The sequence below is a fragment of the Clinocottus analis genome, unplaced genomic scaffold (assembly GCF_023055335.1).
Source record: "Clinocottus analis isolate CAN_PGR_092001 unplaced genomic scaffold, fCliAna1.0.p SCAF_19, whole genome shotgun sequence".
Lineage (NCBI taxonomy): Eukaryota > Metazoa > Chordata > Actinopteri > Perciformes > Cottidae > Clinocottus > Clinocottus analis.
The window spans coordinates 11,254,196-11,276,118 of NW_027175920.1; the positions used below are offsets into that span (position 1 = coordinate 11,254,196).

Consider the following 21,923-nt stretch of genomic DNA (forward strand, 5'->3'; position numbering starts at 1 on the left):
GGAAGGAATGAAAGTCTGAGCATTTCAATCGGGGAAAAGGCCCTCTGCTGTTGACGTGGAGTATCGGCATTACGCTCTCAGAAAACAGACCTGTCTTGTCCCTGACATATGCAAAACACACACACACACAAAGTCATTAAGCAGCAATCTTCCAGGAAGTAGTCTGCAACTTCTCTGATGTCAACAGCCCCCTCCTCCCCTGAAAAAACAACAACCTGACACTACTTTCCATATTCATATTAACACATCGAGGAAAGAGCTGAAGAAAGAAAAAAGAGCGCTTCAGAAGCTTTTCACAGAAGGATGAAAGGGATGCGGAGTGGAGCAAAGACACTCTAAAGTGTACTTTTGTGTGTCTTTCTTTTTTTCCCCGACTACCTCCATTATTTCTTTGGTGACTCAGACACGGCGGCAGCTCCAAACACGGGCCGATATCAGCTGCTACAGCTGCCTTGTATGGGTGGTCAAAGGTCAAGGGAAGACGATCAAATATACATTCAGCCTCTTATTTATATCTCCAAGTCCACTCTGCATGAGCGTGGGTTATTAATGCGACGAGATATGCGGTGAGAAAGAGAATAAACGTGAGAGAGCGCAGATGAGAGACAGAAACGTAAAGGAAATGAGAGTGAGTGAAGAAGGAGATCGCATGAGGCGCGGTGCCAGTGTTAAATATTTCAATCACAGATTGAGTTGCTATGAAAATGCTTTTGATCCAGACTCCAAAGGACTTTTACAAAACAAGCATTTCTTTGAGTTGGCTGCAGCACAGTGGGAATCACCGAGGGAGAAAGTCCAAAAAAATGCTCTGAAGAAAAAAAATACTTTTCTCGCTAAGTGGATTCCCTCCAAGTGAGTTATCTTCATTATGTTGTAGAAAGTTCTTTTTTTCCATCTTTCAGCACTTTTGTTCTCATTCCAAGATTAAAGATGCTATGGGTTTTGCATGTATATTAAGTTCTGGGAACATGCTAATTTTTGAAAACTCAATTTAATCAGCGCAACACAGTTTTCCAATTTAAGAGGAGACGGGCAGTAGCAGGGGGCAAGTAGAGGATAACCCAATAATGAAGCTTTGGTTATGAATTCAGTCGGCGTTCCACATTAATGACCACAAAGTGTCTACATCTGATGTAGTATTCAATTCTGAAAGCCTGTAAAAAAAAATGTATAGGAAGAACTAAAATAAGCTAAAGGAAAGGGTCAGAGGCTTTCTCTCATTACAAAGTAGAACTTTTACAAAGAACTTGACGCAGTTTATTTGTGAAAAGAACTTCCTGTTCCTCGTAGGATCCAACATGACTCAATACCTGCTGCGATAGCCAAAAAGCAGCTGAAGGAACACGCTTTAATATCATCTCGCTAGATGAAAAGATTGACACCACTCTCTCCTCTGTACACTCAGATCTAAGAGCTAAGATAGAGCTAGCATCGTATTAGCTAAGTTTAGCACAGAGATTGGAAAAAAGCTGCCGGAAACTCTAAAGATTGCCAACTTACTGCAAACGCTTACATAAAGTACACAAATATTGTGTTAAATAGGGATCTTGAGAGGTGCTGGTAGGCAGATATTGTATTGTTTAGACTGACTGAGGCTAGCTGTTCCTCCAGTCTTTATGCTAAGCTAAATCAAGCCAAGCTAAGAGCCACCGACTGTAGCCTCACACCTAATGGTCAGATAAAAGAGCGGCATCAATCTTCTCATCTAACTCTCAGCAAGACCACTAGTGTGCATCCTATAATATCAACGTATTTCCTCCTTTGAGACCAACGGTCATATCATGACGGATAATGAAATCTTTTGTGATGACAATGTGAGGAACCCGGAGGCTTCCCAGAAGTTTGACTTTTTAAGTGTACACAATTTCAAATATCCATGCCTATTTTAGGTCTTAGAATACTGTTTCTTATCAATCTCATAATCATATCTGTAATGCAATTATACACTAAGGAATTGTTTGCATTTGCGTGCACGTACAAGTTAACACAGATGATGTAAGATGAGAGCAAGAAGTGAAAGCAAAAAGTGGAATTCAATTCTGAAAACTGGAACCCGAGAGAATATGGACTTAATTGTCAAGCTATAAACAAACTGCGGATCAAGTTAAATCTCATAACCCCAATCTCTAAACCCGTTAATCTAAACTAATATCATAATCAGACGTGAGCCGAAAAATTATATTTATCTCAATCACATTCAATGCAAAATCTATTCAGATCCATGATTACAGCGGCTCAGATGAATCATGTATCAGTGTTGGCTGTCAAACGTCGGCTGTTCGTTTGAACAGAAAATGTACCGTTTATTTCTGTCCTAATAGGATCCTTTCCATCAGACACGTCAAAACCACTGCAGCTCACTAGTTTTTTTGTATAGTTTTTATGAGTTTTTCTATGCAGGTGAGTAGACCATTTGATCTTCAATACATCCTGGGTGGATTTACACCTGGATTTTATTCATTCTCGAGCTCGCAAATTAAAATCTGAAGCGCCTAGAAGCGTTTCAAAAGAGAACATAAATTACGCGTAAATGACTCCTCCCCTCCATGTGCTGCTGCAGAACATACTTCTCTGCAGGTAAATGTCACCTCTTCATCAGTATTCTGGGTCTGATGTGGTACAGCTGGTGGGATAGACAAGTAAAGCCTGTGGCCGTCCCAGAGAAGTAAAAATAAATGAGAAGAAGGCCTTTAGAGATCGCTCTTTATCCTCGGCACAGGTATTTGACCAATACAAAAGAGCCTTCTGGAAGCGGTTAGAAAACGCATCTCTGCAGCATCCCTCCTCACCCTTTAACACCCAGCACCCTCCTCCGTGGGATGTCAATGCTACTCTGATGCTGTAGTTCAACATTTCATTCTACACACTTCTGATTCTTTCGCCTAATGTGTGCTGCAAGACGAAATTCTGTTTCAGGATCACCCCGGGCAGAAGTGAAGTGTGTTGGACGGGAGATGTATTGAAATAGTTCAACAAAGACTGCAGAGCGTCAGTACTATTGACAGTGAATAACAACAGAGGAACATTTAAGCACCAGAGACCATGTAGAACATCCACCAAGTCTTCATCTGAGTTCTTGTAATCTATACTCATCAATGTTAATCTTGTTTATGTTACGACTAGAATTGAATTTAAACTTGAATTGAATTTTTATACATTGAAATGTAATGACTATTGGGCCAAGAAAAGGGGAGACTAAATATTTTTGAACATATTTGTGAAGACTGATTTAAAGTATCCACCTCTCTATCCTCTCTAAGGGCTCAGGGAAAGTGTTCTGTGGTGTTAAGAGGAGCAGAGCAACCAAAAACTGAAAGCCTATTAGAGAAAAACAATTTAGAGAGAGGATGAACAACAAAACAATTTTTAAAAATTAAAGAAAATCCCATTGCAGCAAAGTGTCTTGCATCCATTCGTGGACTCATGTCAACCCACACTGAGTAAAGATGAGGAAGTTTCTTAAAACGTGCGTTCTCTCTACTGACCAGCAGGGGGCGACTCCTCTGGTTGCAACAAGAAGTCCAATTGTTTAGAAGTCTATGAGAAACCTTCTCACTTGATTTATTAACCTCAGAAAACTTTGGAAACATCTCCCGTCTGCATAGTTTCCTCTTCGATACAGCATGATGTTCATTTACGAAATTAAGGTTGAGTTTAGAGTTAAATAGATGGCTGTAATCCAAGATGACAACGGCGTTGATTTCACGGCACTCTACAAACTAATTGATGACGTCACAATGACTACATCTACTTCTTATATACAACCCCAAACTGATTTTCCCATACGCACACACACACACACACACACACACACACACACACACACACACACACACACACACACACACACATATGCACACCTACCCCCTCACACACCTTAAGCTTTGTGGTTTTTGAAGGAGCAGGGAGCGGTGCTCCCCGGCACATAAGATGCTGGATTAAGTTGTTTATAGAGATGGGCTGTTATCCCATAGCACATTAACAAGCTAAACACTCAGACATTAGTCAAAGAACACACATGTACACACACATAAATCAAGAGAGGAGGAGTGAAATGCGCTCTGAGGCAGCATTGAAGAGAGAGAGAGAGATATGCTGGTTTGCTGGTGGCACTTAAATAGGAGAGAATTGCAGCAGCTTCTCAAAGGCGCCATGCGGTTTTAAAAGAAAAGGGCTCCAAACGAGCGTGGATAGTTATCTGTGTAAGACTCTAAATATTCATATCCAAATCCCAGCAGTGCACCAAAAAAGAAAAAGAGAACTCATAATCAAGCCGAGACATATCACTCAAAACAGATTACTCCCACATGTTTGGAGACTCAATCTGAGACTAGACAAGTAGAATTATTCTTTTGTGTTGTGCAGGATCCCTGGTTTCCTTGAAAGGGAATCCAAACTAAATGTATTATTATTGTTATTATTATTATTATTATTATTATTATTATTTCAATTACAGGAACGCTGGAATATGACTCTTATTTTCTGCTATATTATTTGCATATCACTACATACTACATCCTGCTCTGGTTGCAGTGTGTCACGACATTGTGGGTTTGACCTTTGCCGGCCTTGTACCATCTGCTTGTTATCTCACTGATCAAAGAACAAAAATTAAATCAGTCTGCACTCACTTAAAATTACGCTGGATAACACCGGGAGGATGATTAAGGTTTTTCTTTTCAAACGTGCATTATGTTTTCCTTGTTCCCGCCATTACGTCAATCAGTTCTAATCATGATTCATGTCATCGTACAATTACATCCCTTACCATTTCTATTTTAAGCCACACTTGCCGCGTGGCTCGGAGGATGACGATGTCGGTCTAACATCTATGTAACTTACCCGTTTAAATTCTATTAAGTCTTAAGATTATGCATTAGGTCGCTGGCCGCAAGCAGTTTTCTAACTCGGCTCCACCGACAATCCACCTCTTGGCCCATTTTAGGATTAGCAGTGAGCTTGTGTAGGTCGTCACTGCCAAGACGTCGACGGCCTGAGGCACCCACTGAGCTCTTCAGAAACCTAGGAGTTTTCCACTTACAGACACTGTTCAGTACACTCGTATCACATGCCTTGATGTCTGCGGGTTTGAGACCATTTACACAAAAGTGTGACGCAGAGCACAGGGCGTGATGCGTGCGTACGTAGTGGTGTAGGTGTATAACTTTAATAGCATGCCTTCCCCAAACAACTGAGAAAGTTGTCCGCTCCAGTGCAAATATTATTCTGGAGTTCTGCTTTTACCATTATTGGGTAAAAATATGACCACATTCCTGCAAAACCGATGGCATTCACATCTGCCTCAAGTGTACTTTGTGTTTAGCCCTAATTAGCTCATGTTAGAATGCTAACATGCAAGGTGGTAAACATGGTACATATTATACCTGCTAAACACCAGCATGTTAGCATGCTCATTGTGAGCATGCTAACATGCTAAACTAAGATAGTGAACATGGTACATATTATACCTGCTAAACATCAGCATGTTAGCATGCTCATTGTGAGCATGCTAACATGCTGATGTTAGCATTCAGTACAGTCTCACAGAGCTGCTGGGTATCTGAATAACACGCTGAAACGTGACCGAGTTTATCCTCAGAACTATGAACTGCAGACCGGGAGACAACTTTGAAATCATGTTCTTGACATTTACGTCAATGAATCTTGTTGTAGCGGAGGCTCCTTGTCTAAAATAAAGATAACATCACCAGAAGAAACTATTGCAGTTTTCCGAAATATGACATTAACCTTTTTGGGGGAAAAGTGAAGATGAACTGTATCGCAACAACAAAGGCTGTAGACTCAATGGGTGAGGATGTTTTGACAGTCACAGTCATTAAATTGATCGTGAGACGAGTTGCGTCACGATGTGTCAAACGGACAACGACCGATCACATTGTACGTCCGCTTTGAGGGAATTAATCAGAGCAGCACATCGCAACGAAAAAGAAAAAGCAGCAAACGAGGAGGAAAAAGAGTTTGAAGATGTTTAGCTGATTTGGATATTTTCCAACGGGCATCACAAATTGTGTAAATTAAACAGAAAGAAACATTTAACATAACAGGAATTCAACTGATGTCAGCTGTCTGATGTAATAAGCATCACAATTACCTTCCACATTCAAACTAATTTATTCAAATCGTACTGTTGAAATCCGTGCAACCGCTGCTTCGGTTGATTTATTGTTCATTTTGAATTCACCAGGGGATCCTAGTTTTGGTTGAAATTAAAAATGATTTAATATAAACAATTTAATATGTCAACACTGTTTAATCCAAGCAACAAAACGGCATTACGCTGCTCCGTCTAAATAAAAAGGAGACGGTGAAGAAAAAGCCTGAACTTTCCTGTGAATGCCCGAAGTGCTGAGGTCCAACCCAATTGTTTTCAGGCATGAGAAGACAACACCAACAGGGGAGAGGACAACAGAGACAGATGCTCCTACAGTTTCATTATCAGCTCTGTGTGTGGGACGCCGCGTAGGTTGGCTGTCACAGAGCACCGATCAGCTATGATTAATTTCCCCCTTGGTCCAACCCAGCCAATGACATCACTGCTAATAAAGTATCCTTGTAAGCCCCGGCCTCCTACCCAGAGTGCATTGCAACAACTGCGAGAGGCGGAGTGGAAATCTGTGGGACTGCCGCAGGTGTCTGACATACAGCTGCTGTTGTAATTAAAAACCGCCCACCTTTAAACAAGTGATTCAAACACATGCACGCGCCCTTAACCTTAAACTCTCCTTCTGTACTTGGTGAAAGGCACACCCGCCTGTCGCGCCACCTCGCAGCTCCACCACGCGCCACTGCAGCAAAAACAGGTGTCAAAGTCAAACAACAGCCGGCATTGACAAGAGGCCGCCATGTTCCCCCTCTGTCCCCGACATATGCTCTCCGCAACCCGGGCCGCTAGGGCCTCGCTCCGGCCCGTCAAAAAGCAGCGAGCAGCGCAAGCGGTCATGCAGTAGATGGCTGGCGAGCCTGCTAATACAGCACTAGTTAGTTCCTACACTGGGTTGGGAGGCCAGCAGGGGAGTTGGGATCAGATGTAATCGCTCCCATGAGTGACGGGGTCGAGGAGAGTAGGAAGAGGAGATGTGGAAAAGAGAGATTGTGTGCTATGCATGAACTGTATAGAAGAAATGGAGCCGTTCGACCCCCGGCTCCTCCAGTCAATGTCGATATGGGCAAGACACTTAACCCCAAATCGCTCTTGTAAGTTATGTCAACAGTGTGTGAGAATGTCAGTGTATGAACGGGTGTGAATGACATGTTCAAGTGCTTTGAGTGGTTGGAAGATTAGAAAGACGCTGTACAAGAGCCATTTAATATTCACACCTTTTGGATTGTGGACGACTGTTTTGAAGTTCAGTATTTTGGTCGTCGCCATCTTGGTTTTTCCGAACCAGAAGTGACAGGAGACGGCGAAGTAGAACCGCACATCGAGTATGAGTTTTAGGTGACCCAAAAGTTACTTGAAACCTTCATGAACTGAAAACACACTCTGACTCCAAAACCGAACATCATGGTAGTGACCTGTCAATCAAATTGAAGTAAACTAGCAATTGAGACGAGAAATTAATGTTTACTGAGTTTTTTTCTCATGGACTTCTACACAATATGACTTATTTTTAAAACCAGCCTCCTGACGGCTATTAGTGGGGATGCAAGTTTAAGGAACTTCATAAAAAAAAACACCCTGAGGCAAGAGAAGAGGTGAATCTCCAGAAACATGTAGCCCCCTCCGTCCCCGTCCTCCCCTCTTCAGACTCATAGCCGCGCTCTCTTTACTTAATCCAGTCTCAGAGACCGACGCCTCATTCCATTACAAAGCTTCAAGAGGATTCAGCAAGCACAAATATTCAAACCGTCCTCCTTCAATTGACTGGCTCTCAAATTTTGCACACAATGCCTCGGCTCGGCTGAAAGCGTGAAAATCCCTCCGTACCTCTTTAAGCTCTTCGCTGATCCTTTTTGAAGATGATTTCATAGTCGAAACAAGTAAGCGATCTCAGCTTTTACTTAGACGTACCTGTTTGGGCCATTGTATGGAAACATAGTTTATATTCACGGGGGCTTTGAAACCAGCAAATGTATTCAGGAAACGACTTGGATTTGACAAACTGAGACAGCGACAGACTTCCTAATAATCCCTGTGGAAGTGACACTTACTATACGGGCCACCCTTAACAGCTACAGCTGAAAAACTTCACGTCTTTAAACATTTTTATGCCGATGCTTTGAGACTATGGTTGTCGTTTGACAAAAAAAAAAGCTCTCGTCTAGAAATAGACATCATCATCTTGTTGAAGGTCATCAGCCACGAGACAGTGGACAGCTGGAGAAGATCTGAGGCCAGAGGCCGTCTGTGAACAGCGAGAGGAGTCACGACCTCCTCTTATCATGCGACCAAACTGAAACACTTTTATATCAACTGTGCCATCTGATACATGGACTGATGTTAGCAAATTAATACAAACAGACCGTGATTTTGAGTCACAGTTCTTACTTGTACTGTTTTCTACTCTTTTGTCTGACGTTTTCTTATATGGCGCTCTTTTGTGACACCGTTAGGCCATGAGCGGTCATCCCGTCAGTTATTCTACCCATTCCCACCAGCTGCCCCTGTTCCTGCCACTGCTGCGTTACATCATTTGCTGCAGTGGGAAGTGGATGCCTCAAGAATGAGCCAACAATATATTGCATATCTAAACAAATGAGCACATAATAACCTTTTAAACACCCTTTTAAATATGCAAGTATGCTGCAACTATAGACATCTCACAGGTGTCATAGTAGCGCTCATGAGTCCGGGCTCATGAGTTCTCCAGGTACAAAAAAGTCAGAAAAAGAAGCTATAGAGAGAAGCTTTGCCACTGCAAATCAAGCTCAAACAACTGCTGGTACAGTCTGAGGCAATGTTGCAACAAGAAGGCAGCAAGTCGAATGCGGCACATTGGTTGCCTGAGAGCCAAACGACGCATCACGAGGGACTCGACGCCCCCCGCTGGAGTGCTTTCCCTCCTCAGATGCCTTTTTCCCATATTTATCTCTGGGAGAGGCGGACGAGCTGCCACCCAGCAGGCTCCGGCGGTCGGCGAGATGATTAAAATGTTCATTAACACCGATTTGTCCAGGTGTTGAAATCTGTCACGCACCCCGACCGCGCACGCATTGGAAAAAGGGCCCCCGAGACGTGACGCGGCAGACGCACGAAAATCCAACGCGCGGTGACCACGCTGGTGACAAACAACAACTCTCGTGCCAGGTAAATAAACACAAGAGTGTTGAATTCATTGTCACGTAGACGCACGAGCAGACCACTCTCGGCTAAATAAATAAAAGTCCCTCACACCTTTGAGCTGGTAAACATGCCCAATCTGTTGGACTGAGACCTGAGAGGCTAAACAATGTGAGTTGTTGTGATCCACGGCTGAATGTGTGGGCACAATTAACTTCAGTTCACATAGAGAATGACTCATCATTTGCTCTTTTACGGTCGGCCAACTGGGACGTAAATAACCTCATAACATAAACCACTTACACACCAGTTACAACAGTTTCGTACCCACCTACAGCCGCTAATGCACAGTTTAATTTAGGCCTCACTCACGCGCGCACACACATAATAGGACTCGTCCGCAAAATGACAATTAACACTGATGCATTACATGAAGACGCACACATATGCCCTGAAAAACACATACCTACACACATTAGCTTAATAATGACCCCCCTCTTGCCACCGTGACCTGCTTTTCTCGCAGTAACCCCCAAACACTCAGCTACTCATTAGTAAACAAGTAATGAAAATCCACCTCCATTATAACACACACAAACACACACACCATATTGTTGGATTTACAGCCACATGAGACACCAACTACAAACATTACAAGTTTCTATTAACATGTTCACACACCTTCACACTTTTATGCATACATAAGGCAGGCGTGTGCACATAAACAAAAGAAAGTGACACAGACACACACACATACAGACACACACACACACCAGGATGCCGACCTCCCCGAGGGCCCGCAAGGGCAAAACACAATGCACAGAGTGACAATAAACGCAGATCTATGTGTGTAATGAATAAGTTACACACTCCTATTAGGGCAGGCGGCGATGACAAATGCCTCTCATTCACTCATTAGGCCTCTGGCTGCCGGAGGAAGCAGGAGCGACCAGGGCGAAGCACGGGAAGCTTATTGGGTTTTAAATGGCCATGTAATCAATTTCCTTACTGGGGATGAATAAGCGTCTGTCCGCGGCGGGTTTATTTATGGATAAATTAAACACGTACACATTGACGTGCAAAACGTCAAATTAATCTGAGAGCAGGTGTGTCACTGTTCCTGCTGGGGAAAACACAAGGAGGAGATTTATTAGGCTTTAAATGAAATGTATTTACCCAGAAGTATAAATCATTTATATATGTCTTGAAAGACAAACATAAGAATGAACGGAATAGTTGAAACGAAGCTAAAGCTTCTTTACTCTTCTATCCTAAGGGATAATGGACTGTTTGAATAAAAAGGAGAAGAAATGGAGGTATCACAGAGCTCTTGATAAGAAAATGGAGGAGAGGGAATTCCATCTCGCCAGATGATCCACCCTTTGACCCGTTATCGATCTCCTCGAGTGTCCTCAGCGAAGCCCAGGCAGCACTTAACAGGTTAATAACTCCTGATCTCTATCCCGCCACTGGCAGGCCAATTTTTTGTTATATATCTAAAAGCACAGCAGGCCAATTTCAGCCGACCACTTGGCGCGATCAGCCATGTCAGCGGGAGGAGGCGAAAAACCCGTTCACCCAGGTTCGGTAACTATTCCCTCTGGGAATCAGTCCCCCGGGTAAAGCAGTCAGTCGAACGTCAGCCGGTCAACCAGCCAGCCATTAAACCTCCCCACAGGGAGGATGAAGCCCCTTGAAACTTTGCATCTCAGGAGACAAGGAGCTTCCTCTGAGGACGAGGCGGCACAGGCTTCTCTGAGGTGTTTTCTCATGCAGTCGATGGCCTTGTTCTCTGACCATTGCACCGACAGCGAGCCTCAAGTCACGCCGTCCTGTGGTTTCCCCCATGCTCAGAGCTCGGGTAAGCGGCATTCACAAGCTCGCTTGTTACGGCCCATTTTCTTTTCTACTCCGAGCATTTGATTGATTGATTGCTTTTTGCAAGTAAGTCCCAAAAATGTAACAAAAAAAGCATGATAAAATTCATTATCTGCCATGGCATAAAGTGGATGGACTGCCACTACTAGAACCCTCTCGATTTCTCAATGACCTACTACATCAAGAGCCGGAGGGGAGAGCTGCCATGTTCACTTGGATGTGGTCCCAAACGGAGAAAGATGGAGCGTCGCGGCAAAATGATGAAACTGGCTGCAAACATGCAGCATCTGGTTGATGGAATGCATTTCGGGGTGTGTCGCACGACAAAGGCTTTAAAACCAAAGTGAAAACTAACTTGCGGTATCAATGTCAGAACGCATTACTGCGGAGAATCTACTTGGCCATGACCTCCTACGAGCATCTGTACGAGCATAAGGAATACCCTCATACGGTATTCCTTATGCTCGTACAGATTCATACTCACTCTGCGCTTTCAAGGCCCCCAATTTATGTAGGAAAAAAACTTGCTGAGACTTATTACGTTGCTCAAGAGCCACAGCAGCGGTGTAAAACTGGGTCAGTGTCGGTGTGATTATTCTACATGTGCTGCTCGGTGTCTCTCCCTGGAGACTTCTCTTCAGCTAACTCTGCTTTACAGTAAACACGACTGTTACCGTCACACTACACGTCCTCTGGGGTTGGGCTAATGGTTTCTCTTAATGGCGTAAACACACATACAAATGCAACACACACACACACACACACACGCCCATCTAGAGCCCTTAACCGCTCAACTCACTTTGGCGCGACACAAACTGGAGCTACTCTAATGTGACATGTAAAGCGTGTCGTCTGCTATACAGATATGTTCAGATTTTTCAAAACGGATTTAAGCGTGGAACACACACACACACACACACACACTTGCGCCGTTCTGTAATACACACTCATGTCAAGAACACACGGCAGCACAAGCATACTTCTTCTCAATAATTATCACTCCACCGAAACAGTAGAAAGGAGAGCTGTCTTTTGTGGGATGTCAGTGGGGATGACGGCGCCTCCGGAGCGTCGGAGAGCTCACGTCTGCGGTGCCGTCATTAGACAGGAGGGGTTTTCAAAAAGGCAGCGCGCTGATCACGGGGAAGCGTACTGACAGCACATGAAAAAGGAGCACTTGTGTATAAATTCATCCTCGTCTTCTTTTTTTTCACCCCGCGATTTTTGCTCCCCCTAAACTGCTCACACATTATTCCTCCTGTACTATTCCCCACACACACACACACGCACACACACACACACACACACACACACACACACAGACTGTGGTAGTCAACATCAAAGTGTGATGGAACGAGGCACATCATTAGCAGGAGAAGACAGAGGCGAGGGAGGATGAAATCATTTAGACGCCGCGGCGGAGAGGGAATTACTACGGCTGTCGGGATGAGGGGAGCGGCGGCGGAAAGGAGAGGGAAAGACAAGAGGGATGAAGGAGGGGTGAAGACGGAGATGGGAAAGGGTACGACTGATGGGGGAATGAAAAGTCAACATGAGCGAGAAAGATAATGATTGGCGGTAAAACAAGAAGGGCAAAAGACAAACAAGAGAGCCAGAACATGTTTGTCAAGACTGTGCAGTTGAGCCGGGTGAAGGCTATTTCCTAATAATATATGTGCCTTTTCGTGTGTGTGTGTGTGTGTGTGTGTGTGTGTGTGTGTGTGTGTGTGTGTGTGTGTGTGTGTGTGTGTGTGTGTGGCGAGGAGGGGCGGAGGGGAAATCACCATTTATCCCTCCAATCATCACCCATCGTCAGCGTACCACACCCCGCCGTGCTCTGCGGGGCCAGTGGGCCGGGCGGCCATGTTTGACAGGCTGAACACGGCGATTGCCGGCAGCCGAGAGGGATGTGATGTTTTTTTTTGAACATGTGTAGTTGCACAGGTCTGTCCATGGGGGTTGCATATTGAAGATCTTTTTATAAAATACATCATGAATGGTTTTATGCGAGGAAAGCCTCGACCAGAACAGGAGAGATGCTCCTCCTCAGCTTTTGAGATGAGTCGTATTTCAAAATGTTACAGTGCTCGGGTATGGGCCTTAAATATAATACTGCTAGTCGTTCACTCTGCTTGTATACTACAAAAGATATGCAAATAAGTAGTGGTGTTACATTTTTAATGAAATTAGCAATTATATTATGTTCTTTTTTTTTTTTTCAAACGCTGATATGTTTTCTATCAAAGTTTTTGCCGTGTCATTTCTGCCTAGATATCGACTCTTAACCATAATTTTGGGTCATACATGTAAATAGCGTGTGAAAGAGGCACTGTTCACACACAAAAGTCCAACTTCAATATTGACCTACCATACTTGCCGTAGCCGTCTGTCTGCTTGTTTCCTGCAACGCTTGATGCATTGTGTGTTTTTTTTATCGCTCATAGAACAAGCTCACACAAATCCCAAGCTGGACTCATGCTGCGTTCCTAAAAGGATTTATACCACCAAATAGTCTGTTCTTATGATCTCTTTAATAAAATGGAACATCGTTAACTTGTTATTACAAACTTCTACACATCCCTTTACCTCTAACAAAAACGTACAAGAAAGCTCACAAATACATAAACCCTCCGGGGAAGCACAGATAACCAACCGCTCTCCCTTCCATCCCCCAAAATGCAATTAGCCATTATGTGGCCCTCTATAATCTGGCTTGTTCATTTTATTTGCCTTTGATACAGCGGGAGCTTATCTCACCCGTCTTTACACAGAGCACCGCTGACATCCCCCGGCAACACGACAAAACAAAGTCAAAGTTAACAAATGTACCCCAAAACTAAAGAGAAGGATGAGTCAGACGATGAGAAGGGCTTTGCGCCGTGAAACGGGTGGTTGGTCATCTGGGCCCCTGAGAAACGATTCTGCACTGATTTGGGATGTGCAGGAAACTGATGACCTTATTTTTCTATAAGCGTTTCTGTTTCAGAGCAAAATAGATGGACTGGGACACAGATATGAGATCTAATATCAGGTCGTAATGATGCAGAGTGTGTGTGTGTGTGTCTGTCTGTGTGTGTGTGTGTGTGTGTGTGTGTTTACCATCATTGCCCTGGCTTCCCTCTCTCTTCAGCATCTGCACCGCCCCCACATACTTCTTCAACTGGACCTTCAGGACCTCATTCTCCCTGCAACAGACACACACACACACACACAGACACACACACACACACACACACACACACACACACACACACAGCGTTTAAGTAAGTAGGCTATAACTACATTACATTGACAGCGAGCATTTCTTTGAAAGCATGACTTTTAATGTCAAATATCTTTACAGTAATTCGTAACAGACTCGATTTAGACTTTTGCTTTTTGAGAAAAAAAATCATCATCTACTGACTTGTTGTCCTCGTAAAAATTCTATCATGCACAAAGTGACAAAAGGTTGCTTTTTTTAAGGGTCCAACAACCCTGAGAGCGGCATCGAGCCGACAGCAGGAAGTTGTTTACTCTGTTTCATGACAGCATGCTGCAGAGGGACACGGTGAGAAACCTGCTGTGACATCTTGTCACCTGTGGAACAGTGGAAATGAAATCCAGGTGGTCAGACTGAGCTTTCAAATCCGCATACAACAAAACGTCAGTCCAGTGTTTACGCTTGGTACTGAACAGGAACCTTTAATGACTGTAATCTGATTTATTTCCGTACATATAGGAGCTTCAAATAACGATAACTAACATGTGAATTTACATGTGAAGTCAGTTATCGTTATTTGAAGCTGCTATATGTGCGGAAATAAAGTGTGAATCCAAACAGGAAGCCAGGTAGTAACATGTCAAACTGTGATTCTGCTTCTCTGAAGACACACGTCTCTTTAAGCATATGTAAAGAAGGGTTTTAAGGGTGTAACCGCGGATCCCAGAGGCTCACCGAGCACACGCATCTTCCAAATCTCAACGACGTGTAATGCGGACCTGCGGGTCGAGCGAGTTGATTGGTTGATTCACTGCCTGAACGGAAAACCAAAAAAAACCACTAACATTACACGAATTTGGATACGATTGTGATCATTAATCGAAAACATTGTGATACGATGTATTTACCATATGGCCCACACCTGATAATGTTCATATCAAAGTCTGCAGGCTGGAAGGAGCATAGAGTATGTAAGAAAAGGTCGCTACAATAAGTCTTCTTCTGTGTCTGACTCTATGTAAATGTTAAAAAAAAGGCTGACGTTCAGTGTTCGGTATCTCAGAAAAATGCATTTTAAGAGCATTTTAAACGTGATCCAGCCACATGAGACAAAAGACAGAGTTTGGTCAGAAGACGTCGGTTAATGGTCAGAGTTACGGCTCAGTTACACTGCAGTCCAACATTGGCATCGCTCAGAGCCGTGGTGTGTGTGTGTTGGACTGCAGATGAGGACGCAAATACAGAGTGATAAAGAAACAGAGTGAGAGACAGCGGCAGTCTCTTTACAAGCCGTAACCGGTTGAACGTCATCGACTTTGGGGAGGAAATCAATCAGAGTTGGAGTGTGCCTTTATGCCCTTGGCGGTTAAATGTAACAGCCTTTGTCTTGCCGCCCCCCCCCCCCCCCCCCCCCCCCTGCCCACACACACACACACACACACACACACACACACACACGTCATTCTCCAAGGCTGATTTTTTTTGGTGCCTTGCTTATCAGCCCTCATTGCCCAACAACAAAAGAGTCACCTGCCTGGAGACCTCCCGTATCCACCTGACGAGCTCTCCGAGGAGCCGTCCACGTCGCCGTTATCGGAAGCCACCCCGCGGTCCAGACGCTGTTCCAGCCTGATTAAATTATAGCGAATACACGCCGCTTGCTCCGAGCGTGGCCGTTTGTGTCGGGGCGCCGGGAGATACGCAGACATTCTGATGCGTCTCGTTTTACTGGCAATGGCTGTTGTGTCTGTTGTTACACCAGCCGGCAGTAACAGTGAGGAGTCACTGACACGCGACGCCCAGGTGAATAAAGTACTTTTATTATACTACCTATTGAGAGCTCAATTACTTCAGCTCTTTATTATTGTGTTGTGTGTGTCGCCTCATACACAGATCTGTGACTGAGTTTCTCCACAAAGAATCTCACAAAAGCTAAATTACCCTTAAAAAAAAAGAAGCCCAAATTAAGAAAAAGACATCAAATAACATTTCAACCCATCAAATTAAATTCAGAGTAGTCCAGCAGGGTTGAGAACTGCCCATTCGAGTCCCAACGGTAGCACCAAACAGCAGATGGACACATAGTGAAGCAGTTAGCTGCTAAAGAGACACAAACTTCCCTCAGGGGTTGGTGGAGATCAAAAACAGAGCTACAAGGAGACAAAATACTGGCCTTACGCTCATCAGGTGTCCAGAAACACAACTCAAAAAGCATGCTAACGATGCTCCGTGCTTGCTGAATATGTGCAGTGTTTCCCCTAGGTTTACAGCTTCATTTTGTGACTCCATAACATCACTTTGTGACTCCATCTGTGCTTTTATAAATAACAGAATAAAGAAAATTACAATAACTTATGATTAAACCAGATTGCCCCACCAGACCAAAAAAATGAAAAGAAATTGCAATCACTTGGAACAATGAAAATAAAGTTCTATCTGTGCAAAAAATAAATAATATGTAGTTACTACTAAATAGCTCATTTTGGAAAACTAAAAGCTAATTGCAAAACAAAACAGAATGAGTAGATGTGAGCATCAGGTTGTATCAGTGTTGGTGCTGCAGTGAGCTGCTTTCCTCCACACATCTTTTTAAAACGGAGTTGTAGACGTGATACGGATGCTCCCAGTTCACGCTCCATGTTGAGGTGAGGTCTTTTCCCGGTTTTGAGAGGCGAAACAGCAGAAAAGACGACTTCATGGAGACTTCACAAAGATTGGCTTTTGGCAAAACGCCAAAAAACACAGAGTCGCGCATGGACAACGTAACCTGTTAACAACGTACCGTGAACATTTACCCGAAAGCACAGGCATTTCTCAATCTATTTATGAATGACTTAGTTTGATGTCTGTGTACTTTGTAACGTGTGAAGCCAGCAGCTCATTGTTGGAACAAGACACGAGCACTTTGGCTCGTTTCACTCGGAGCAGGAGAGCTGCTCCGGGTTCAGAGAGCAGCTCCGGTGCTCCTCACAGGAGAGCTCCTGTTGCCATCTTCAACCTGGGAGCGTTCAAAACGCAGATATAGTGGTCTGCTTTTCACGCGACATATTTTTCTCCGCTCTCTGCCCGCTGCTGGGTGCTCAGCGCTCACCTGTGTGCACGCACGTACGTGTTCCTGCGCGTCGGGACGGAACAACGGCGTGCGCGATACAGAGCGGAGAGAAGTGTTCACGCGCGACCACGTAGAGAGACAGAAATCACAAGCTGTCGTGTAGATCCCGTCAATAAAATACAGCCTTTAGTTTGTTTAATAACAGAATAAGGTGTAGACCTGTTCTATAGGAAAGAGAACCTTAAATGACGTATTGTGATCTGGCGATTCAGAGAAAATTGCAGGCGGGCGCCCCGCACCCCTAATATAATGGTAGGGGAAACACTGATGTAAATTAGTGTTTGTTAAAATTAAAAATGTAAAAGTAGGTTTAAAGACATAAGTATATTCCCTCTTACAACGAGGGGTCTGCACCAGCACACCATTATTAATGTCACATCATTAACGGTTTTAACTACACGTTAATACTCATTACCCTTGCTGTTATTTTCTATATAATTACATTTGACGCTGCATTTTTTTTATCACTTTTATTAGAGTAATTCTATTTTTACAACACTGCAGTGCTGCGTCGTTCCTGAGGTTCAAGTGCTTGAACGTTTCCAGTAACCTGTAGCACAAGTAATGTCTCCAGCATGTTAACACACTGCAACAACGTACTGCGAGCCCTTTCTACCCCGCTGCTCACACTCCATGATGTACCGACATCATGTCAACGGCTCTCATGGCTCACCACAATGGGAGACGCTGCCAATAGAAACGAATTCCCAAAAGCTAATCAAGAATAATACTGTTTGTTCAGTCTTCTTTGTGCAGAGAATCATTTATCATTTATCACACCATCCTTCATTGCTGCGAATAAATGATTCTCTGAACAAACAACACTCTAATTTCTCTTTCAGGTTAGAACAGCCTGATAATGAACAGTTTGCTGAATTATTGATCACTCCGATACAATTGAAGAGTTTTCAATGTGTGTGCTTCTTGCAACAGTTAAGAGGGAAAATCCTGCTTGATGTGAAAAACAAAAGCAATGTTTGAACGGGGAAAAAATGTCACTTCTTGAAATGCATCGGATCAACTCCAGCCGTCTTTGGCCATTAAAAGGTAATTAACAGTAATCAGGCACATCAGCTTGATATTAATAGGTCTGATTCATTAAATACCATTTTACCTGGACTTTCTACCACAATTTACACTCGAGTCGGCCTCGGTTTAACTGCATGGCTCCTTGCATACGTTTATGGAAAAAAATCCTCATTACATCAGATGGAGACCGAACAAATCAAAACCCCGACACAGGTTTAGCTCACACCTACGTTAAGACGTGCGTCTACAATATAAGCGGCCTTCTGGGAAATTTGGTGATGTGTGCGCGCACGGGCTGCTGACAGCTGATATTGCTTGTGAGTGGGACAATGTAAATAAGCAAGTGTACTTCTGCTTATGAGGGAACGTCGCTCCAACAACAGCCTCACCTGCTCGGTACGTTTTCAAATCCAACTTCAGAGCAGACTGATAAAGCACAACCCGGAGGTGTAAAACACACCCTGCGTGTCCCGTCTGCGTTGGAGCGGCTCACGCCGACACACGTTGGATCAAACACACAATTCCTTGTTTCCCCCAATGAGCGATTCACCTGCTCATTACTGACAAGGAAACTGTCCACCTCCAGACACTTTCTATTTTCTTCCTTTTCTTCGCCGTGAATCTTGTAGTTATTGCTCGGAGAAAACACACGCCTGGCTCCATATGAAGGATCTGATCTAGGCTCAAAGTCAAAGTGTTTCTTTTTAATGCATGTCGTTTAGCCGGGTTCATTTGACACGTCCCTTTAGGGCTGCAAATAACGATTAAATTAAGTATCGAGGATTCCATTCATTATTTTTACAACTTATCATTTCGTCAATTAATGTCAGAAAATTGTGAGAAACGGCCCTCAAGGTGACATCTTTGGGTGCTTTTGTCCAATGAAAAAAGTTATACAATTTGTAATTAAATAAAACCGAAGTATCAGATTTTGACGTTTAAGAAGGTAAAGCGAATGTTTGGCATTCTTTTCTGGAATGAATTGTTTTGAATAATTAGTTGACCTTCGTCTAAGCACCGCCCCCGTGCTGCCACTCAGTCAAACTGTTACCACGAGTCCACACTGTCACGAACAGCACTGCAAAATAATAAAGCTAACGCCTACACTTCACACCTGTCGATCCAGACAGACACAACGTCTTTAAAGCGTGTGTGTGTGTATGTGTGTGTGTCTCTGTCTGTCTGTCTGTGTGTGTGTGTGTGTGTGTGTGTGTGTGTGTGTGTGTATATATATATATATATATATATATATATATATATATATATATATATATATATATATATCCCTCCAACATGACTGGGTTTTGAGTATCACTATTACACAACGTTTGACCATGACTCCAAGTCGACAAAACCAGCCTGCATTTTTATATTTTTTTTAATCTGAAACGGTTGCATGACAGTTCATCGAGCTGAGCTGAATAGGTGTTGGACCTGAGTTGGAACTGGCCGATGCTACGGTTGGCCAGTCGAATGGCGGGTCTTAGCGAAGAATAAATTGCTTATTAGAATAGTTGAACAATTTTTCCTTTGATCGAGTAATTGATTAATCTGTTTGGTTCCCAACCTTGGCTTGCAACCTTGAGCAGTTCAACTAAGTGCTCTTCCCTTCTCAGACAGCTCCATCATTTTAATAGTTTATAGAGGTCTGAAAACGTATAAGACTTTACATCTTCCAGAGTCCACAGCAGCGGTGGTATTAAATTAAACATCACAATAACGTATCATGTCTAATTTGCAGTATGATTTAGTCCCATGTATATTGAAGAAGCCTAGCAGTTGTATCAACGTCTGTAAAATGTTTATCAGAGAATAACGTTTTTCATATTAGAACATTTTAGAAACATTGATTTAACTGAAAGCTGTAGCTTTATATTTAGTTGATTCAGGTGTGAAGTGGTCAGTCGATAAAAGACATGACATCCAAAATATTCTCATCTTCTAAAAAGAGAAATGTGTGAGCAGTGACTGTATCAGTGGTTATGGAAATCCCTTGTTTCAGCTAGTAGCATCACAGGATATGATTTATCACGCATGTAATTGCTCGGTGTATTTCCTGGACCGCTAAACGAGTGCCGTAAATGCCAGAAAAGCTGCACCGGTTCAAATAGAAGCGCTCCGTTAAAATTGTATGATTCTCAATTTGATCTATCCGGATACAAGTCCAGGTTTAGATAAAAACCACGTCTGGGTCAACGTCTGGCTAGTGGCTCTTTGAGGTAAAACCTCCAAACCACGAACGTCGACCTCATGGTGGCGCTACAGTTCAAGTTCTGAAGACACATCGTCTGGAGACCATGAATGTGTGTTCAAAATGTTGTACCAATGCATCTCGTCGATGTTGAGACATTTCACAGGATGAAGTCAAACATTTTGTCCGAGTAGTGCTGCTGGACATAAAGTCAGAGAATTCATCCTGTGCGGACCATGAATGTCTGTAGCAAATGTCATGGCAGCCATCCAACCGGTGAACAGACCGACACCATTATGTGGAGATAAAATGTTTGTGTTTTTTTCCCTTCTTTTGTCCTATTTTATTTGTCATGATGTGACCACTTATTTTTCCCTGACCCTGAGGTGGAGAACCCCAAAAAGAAAAATCAATCCAATGTTCCAGCACTACATCTATGATCACTTCACAAGTGATGGGATATCTCCACAGCAAAAGAAAACATTACTGATAAAGTCAAAATTGTATATTTGAGCCGCTGAGTAAAGTACCGGGGTTTTAAAGTGTATTTGAAAAGTTGTTCGCTATTAAAGACCCACTTAGGTCTAGATTTCTGTGTCGCATTCACTTCTTCAACGCCTCTTGGCACTTTCCTCACTACAAACTCAGTTTAGTGGACAACCATTATTCAGACCCACAGGACAGAAGATAAATGATGGACACCAAACAAATCTAAACCACAAAGCCCCCCCGGGAGTGACAACATTGCGCAACCCTTTCTTCCTGAAAACTGTAGCAACAAACCACAGCTTTAGCTCTCTGTTAATGCTCTCCAATTGAAAAGGATCCATTAAGTCGTTTGGTGCTTTGCTTCTAGTGAATGTTGCGACGCTGGAAATGTGGAGTGTTTGGAAGTCATCTGAAACTTTAAGTGTCTTCTCTCTGCCTTAAGGGACAGTAAAGTTTTAAATGAGTGTGTCCAAAGTCAGGTACTTGCTCAGCATCTCTGCTGCTAAAACTGCATCCTTTGTCCAGCTGATCTGGGACCAGGCACAAACCCCTTTCTCATTAAGGGCAATAGTCTGACCCAGAAATATTGTTTGTGTGGACGCATGCTCAGAGGAGAAGCCGATTAACTACGTTGGTTAATGTTGAAGTCATCTCATCTTCTTCCACGTGAGAGGCAAGTGTGAAAGACGTTGCAGAGGAGATTTAGAAGAGTAATGAGAAGAAATGAGAGAAAGAAAGACTGTTACTGAAGGAGCGGGAACCGGTGCACGTTCACGAGATA

The 21,923-nt window shown here is 43.4% G+C and overlaps 1 protein-coding gene across 1 annotated transcript in view; it reads right to left on the reverse strand.

Annotated features, from left to right (window-relative positions):
• Positions 1–21,923, reverse strand: part of snx29 (sorting nexin 29) — a 116,754-nt gene that overhangs the window by 75,453 nt on the left and 19,378 nt on the right. Inside the window, exon 14 of the mRNA XM_068583558.1 lies at positions 14,219–14,304. Coding sequence (XP_068439659.1) covers positions 14,219–14,304 — 86 coding nt within the window. The remainder of the gene's footprint in view (positions 1–14,218; positions 14,305–21,923) is intronic.